The sequence below is a fragment of the Temnothorax longispinosus genome, chromosome 9 (assembly GCF_030848805.1).
Source record: "Temnothorax longispinosus isolate EJ_2023e chromosome 9, Tlon_JGU_v1, whole genome shotgun sequence".
Lineage (NCBI taxonomy): Eukaryota > Metazoa > Arthropoda > Insecta > Hymenoptera > Formicidae > Temnothorax > Temnothorax longispinosus.
In genome coordinates, this window is record NC_092366.1 from 13,703,753 (window position 1) to 13,709,672 (window position 5,920).

The window sequence follows — 5,920 nt, forward strand, 5'->3', positions numbered from 1 at the left end:
TTTTAAATAATCCACAATTTTTTTCAAATTATGTCATTGTTTTACTGTAATATGCTAATTGTTTCTTTAACCCTAGAGAGGTAATATGAATTTTCTCATACGTGAAAGGCCAAGCGGGGTATTAAATTACCCCAAACTTGTACCGCGTGTATAATGTTTCTATTTGTTGTTAGACAACTTTTTAATAGATAATTTTGTTTGTTCTTTAATAGGGAAGACGATAGTAGTCATCAATTTGCGGTAGTAAAAAAAAAACAGTAAAAAAATTTCGAGAAACAAAACAAGAACCAAAAATTGGGCTAAAATGACTTTTTTAATAAAAAATGCTGTAGTTTTTCATAAAATTCACCGATTTTAAAAAATCCAACGGATTTTGAAAAAAGAATAAACAACCTTCAAGGGCATGTAAGCGACTTTTTCGTTTCTTAAAAAAAACATATTTCTTTGGATGAGAAAAATCGCAAAAAATGGAAAGTAAAACAGATTCTGTCGATTATTATTTATTTGAAAGGTAGTCAAAAGTTATAAAAGTATATGGAAACAGTAAAATTAACTCCACAAAAACTTTACAAAGTTTTAATCAGTTGCTGTGCAAGAACAGCAAAAATGAAATAATTGACCGAATCTTAAAGAATTATATATGAAACAGGGGTAGAATTTTCCGGGGAGTGCTATAAAGTGTATAATTTTTTGTTACCGATTTTCACAAAAAATCTGAAATATATTTTACTGTGATAAAAGTCGAACGTAAACGGTTAAGTAGGGGTACTACGTTACCCCAAACAATTTTCTTTTTCGGTCATAGCTACTGCACGGACCTAACGCACTCGCTTAATGACGGAGGTCGACTGCCGGATGACTAAACTAAATTATGGTTAGGGTCTCAGTATGAAAACTAACCTTCCTAAGTCAGGGGCGTAATTTGAATTTCGCGTGGGGCAACGTATTACCCCACATTACCTTTCTAGGGTTAAATACAAAAATATACGTCAAACATTTCATAACATTCTTGCAATTTCTCTACTAAAAACTATCCTGTAGAGTTCTAAAATTATATTTGTAATTGTAATGTATTATTTTCTTGTCACGTACTTCTTATATATAAAATGGAAGTTTTAATCGATCCCCGTAGGGTTACAATTCTCATCCATCACTACCTTTCTCCTCTCACTTAACTCTTTGGACCAACGACTTAACGTCTCTTCCCGAAAGACGGAGCCCAGTTTGCTCCGCACAAGAGCCTTTCTCGCACGAAGGGCGCATCAGCTTTTGGAAAATAAATTCCATGTTTACGTGCTCAAGTGGACTCGAACCTGGTTTCTTAGATTACGAGTCTGGCGCTCTACCACACTACCGCCTTCTTGTCACGTACTTATAATTATTATTTATATATTGCCTCGTTAAGTATTTAAATATTACATTTTAATTGCTATAAATTGTTATTTATTAGACCTCACTGTTGTGACTCATATTCGCTTGGAATTATCAGTTGATTTTTATCATAAAGTTCTTAAGGGCAAGGCAATATTGACAATAGACGAGACAACGTTGTGTGACGAAGTAGTTAGTAAACATTTTCTTTTAATTTAAATATATTTCAGTTTATCATTAATATGTAATATCAAGCGGTAATTTAGCGTCACACACCTTTCTACTGGGATAAGTTTAGAAAATACTAATACAAATCATGATAACTTTGACAGATTATTAAGATACCCAACGTGGATAGTACAGGTCGAATGAGAGTTAGTAATAAGTAAGTATAGAATATGTTTGACAAACACATAGATTTTTGAAATTATTGATACAAATATTTTATATTTTATATATATGACGATATCGTATTTTCAGACATAAAATTCAGATTGAATATGAAACAAATTCAAATTCTCCTGCATTGTATTGGCTAAAACCTGATCAAACTTCCAATGGTACACATCCCCTCTTAATATCTAACAGCAAGGTGAATTATAAAAAAATAATTAATATCTTCTGTATTAATGTGTATTGCACTCACAAATCAATATTTTCAGCTTACATGTACCAAAGCTATATTTCCCTGCCAGGATACACCATCACGCAAAATCACATTCGATTCAGAGGTAAGAATTTAAACACAATATGCATTTTATAATTATTTGTAAGCACGGTAATGTCTGATTGATTGATATTGATATTATTAATAAAAGTAATAAAACGTCAAAGTTAAAAGTATAATATATGTTGGAGAGGAAAATGTGAGCATATAAAATTGCAATTATATTGCAATAATTTCATACTTTTTATATTTACTGCTTTAACTATTTACAGAATGGTTTTCCCATTCAATTTTTATTGATGTTTACTTTACATTTTTTAGATTTCTGTGGGTTTCAACGCTATGATGCCTGGGTTTTCTAAAAGAGAAATTTATGAAAATAACCGAGTTATATACATATTTTCTGTAACACCAAACATACCATCGTATGCGATGTATATTATAGTAGGTTCACTAAAAGAGGTGAAAATACTCGGAAGGTGTGCGCATGTAGGCTGCAACTTGTGGACTGAAAAGAAATATCTTCATCAGAATATAATGGCTGTTAATAAAATTATGGACATTCTGTATATCATCAACGAACATTTGCATCGTATCTCGGGTAATATGTCAACCTAATTTATCGTTTCAGTTATATGTATATTGTATAATATGTTTATATGTTCATATGCACTTTCTTTTATAAGGAACTGTCAATCTTATTCCTTTTAACATATGTGTGCTTCCACCAAATATGCCGGAATTCGATATGCAATGTCCTTGTGTGACATTCGTGTCGTCAACTGTACTTGAAGATCATTACTCTATGATCAATACAATTGTTCAAAACATCATTGAGAGCTGGATAAAAAGGATAGTTACGATTGCAAATTTCCAACACTTGTGGTTGATTTATAGTTATTTGTATAACAAGTGCGGGAAGTTGAGAAGTGCGATCACCCGCACGAGTGTCCAATTCTCAACCCGCACGTGTTACACACCCTATTTTATATTACAAAGTGCGTGGAAAGTGGCCCATTATTGCGCGCGCGTCATCTGTGCGACGGATGGCCGATTCCATACACGAGTCAAAACAGTGCGGTAATGTTTACGAGCCGAAGGCGAGTGCCGTAACCGCACCCGGGAATTTTCATCTTTACGCACGGCTTACACACCCTATTTTATGTTGCAAGTGCCTGGAAAGTGGTCTATCACGCACGCGTAGCGTGCGTAATGGGGCACTTTCCATGCACGTGTTGCATAAAAATTTTAGTACATTCATTTATAGGAACTCTACAGATAATATAGTCAACAAAGAAATACACGAATTTCTAGAAATAAAAGGCATTAACAATTTACTAAATATGGTAAATTATTAATTTTGCTTTGGATAAAATTACAGAAAGAAATGTATTAAATACATTGATTAATAATATATTATTTTCTACTTTATATACGTGCGCTTTCCACTTTATATCCATTTCTACTTATACACACTTACTATACCATTTTCTGAAATTGAATTACTATTACAGTTAAATTTACATGACGTCTCTTTAACACCTGATTTGATCGGTGTTTTGCCCATGAATATTATCAAAAGTGTGTGCCGGAAAAAGAGTGTTTGTTTTTGAATTACCTACTTACAACATATCTTAGGTGAACCCGCAGTTTTCAAACAGTTTCTTATATCTTATTTAAGTGATCATCGCTAGTCTGTAATCCAAACGAATGTTCGTTTTAAGAAATACCTGTATAGATATTTTGATGATACCGATAAAATCGAGGTAATATGATTTTTATGCAAATAAACTGTAGTTCTTAATTTTATTTTATTAAGCAGCGAATAACAACTTATCTTGTGGCTAGGTATTAAATTCTGTAGATTGGAAAAAATGGTTTTGTGTGTGGATCAGGTTTCCCCAATTCGCATTTGTATTCCATAAGGAAAATTGATTGGCACTTTATGGCGGATTGGTGGATCGCACAAGAAACAAGAAAAGTGTTGTTTGGTCCGATTGCAGCATTAAGCCTTACTAATAATCTTGTTAAAATATAATTTTTAACCTATGTGCATGCATTGCCTACGATTCTGCCGATATGCAAGTTATGTATACTAGAATATGCGTTTCTGCATGACCAGGAGATTTGTGAAATAAGGTAAATATACTTTTCTATATTCAAATTGTTTTGTAGTTGAGTAACATATCGCGCACGTATCTCGCAGGTTTCTCTGGCTGCGTTTGTGTATCAAAAGTAAATGGTTAAGAATGCAAACGCCGGCTTTAGAGTTTGCCTGCGAATATTGTATGCCAAAATATGCCTGCCCAATACTCCGCGATTTGTACGAATGGACAGCAACTCTTAACTTGGCCATTTCATGGTGTAAAGATGAGAGTAGACATAATAAAATGCTTCCCAAAACCATAAAAGAATTGGAATCTATTCTTAAGGTTAAATTGGATGATACAATATGATTAAACAAATGTCCTATATATATTAACTGATGGAAGATGATATGTCAAATCAAAAAGTTCAAATAAGTTTGTCCTGATTGATACAATATAATCACACGTTGTTAATATTCTGACATACAGGTCTGCGGCCGATTTGCATTTTTTTGTCGATATTGCTCACTGTTAACTTCCCTCCTCTCGTTTCGTAGCATATGTGTTGTTCATGATGAAACCATAAAAGGATCGAGCTAAGAGAAGGTATTAATTATAAATTGTATGCCTGTGTGAGACTTGTGCGCGTTGTTCACTGGTCATAGTTGTTATTATTATATGTGTATATATAAAATACATATATAATTATACAATATAATATATTATACATATATATATTTATATAATTAAAATACATGTAATATGCATATGTATAATTATATAATATGTAATATATATGTATATTCTATTACACACACACACACACACACACACACACACACACACACACAGAGGTGCGCGCGTGCGCGCTATTTATAGCTACACTGAGAACAAAAATTTGTTGAAAAATGCAAAATGTGTTTCATCCAAATAAAATATTTAGTTTGATATATTCAACTAAACATTAGTTGGTTTAACTAAACATTGTTAAATTAACTAATTCTTGATTTAAAAAATGTTGATGGATGACATGAATAAACTATAAAATGACTATACCTCTCTTATGTTAGTACAACTTAATAATTGTTGAATCAACTATTGGATCAACAACTATACAAATTTAGTCCGTACAATACATTTTTTTTTCTCTGTGTAATATATCCCTGAGCTCAAGCATCTTTTATGTTTCCGCAAACAGCCTAGATGCTACGAAACGCGAGGAGTGAGGATGTTGTAGGTAAAATCGGCTGAAAAGTGCAAAGCAGCTGCAGGCCTGTTCTATGACGTAATAATTTATATTATATTCTGTCCTATATACATACAATTTATATTTTAGTAAGAACTATTCGAAATTTATTACAAACAATAAAATATTGAAGAGAAAAATTAAAGAAAGTAAATAAATGTATTAGAAGAATTTTTTGTGTAATTTTTTGTATGATATTAAAGTCATCAATATCTTCTAAATAGAACTGAATAATTGTTCATATGTAATTCTATTCCTTTAACTATTCTGCATAGATATGTTAAAATAAAGATTAATAGTGTAATAGTGACAGTATATAATATTAAAGCCAAATAGCGCGCGTCTGTGTGTCTAGTAAAGATCAAATATGTATCCTAAATGTGTGTGGGATCATATTTTACTGTCTCTTTTCGGTCACAAAATACTATTGGTGATTATTGGTCTTACGTGCATAATATATGGGGGCAGTACGGTGTAAATAAAAATATGTTATAACACACTCTATTGTAATATGTGCTGTATAATATAGGATAGAACATCTATCACAAA

General features: G+C 32.0%; 1 protein-coding gene across 1 annotated transcript; it reads left to right on the forward strand.

Annotated features, from left to right (window-relative positions):
* The first annotated feature begins 1,351 nt into the window (after positions 1-1,351).
* Positions 1,352-5,920, forward strand: LOC139818878 (leukotriene A-4 hydrolase-like). The gene is made up of 7 exons (XM_071787890.1): positions 1,352-1,368; positions 1,451-1,563; positions 1,704-1,756; positions 1,852-1,963; positions 2,034-2,102; positions 2,360-2,639; positions 2,725-5,920. Exons 3-7 carry the CDS (start codon positions 1,740-1,742, stop codon positions 3,120-3,122), a joined length of 876 nt encoding a protein of 291 aa, XP_071643991.1. The 5' UTR covers positions 1,352-1,368; positions 1,451-1,563; positions 1,704-1,739; the 3' UTR covers positions 3,123-5,920.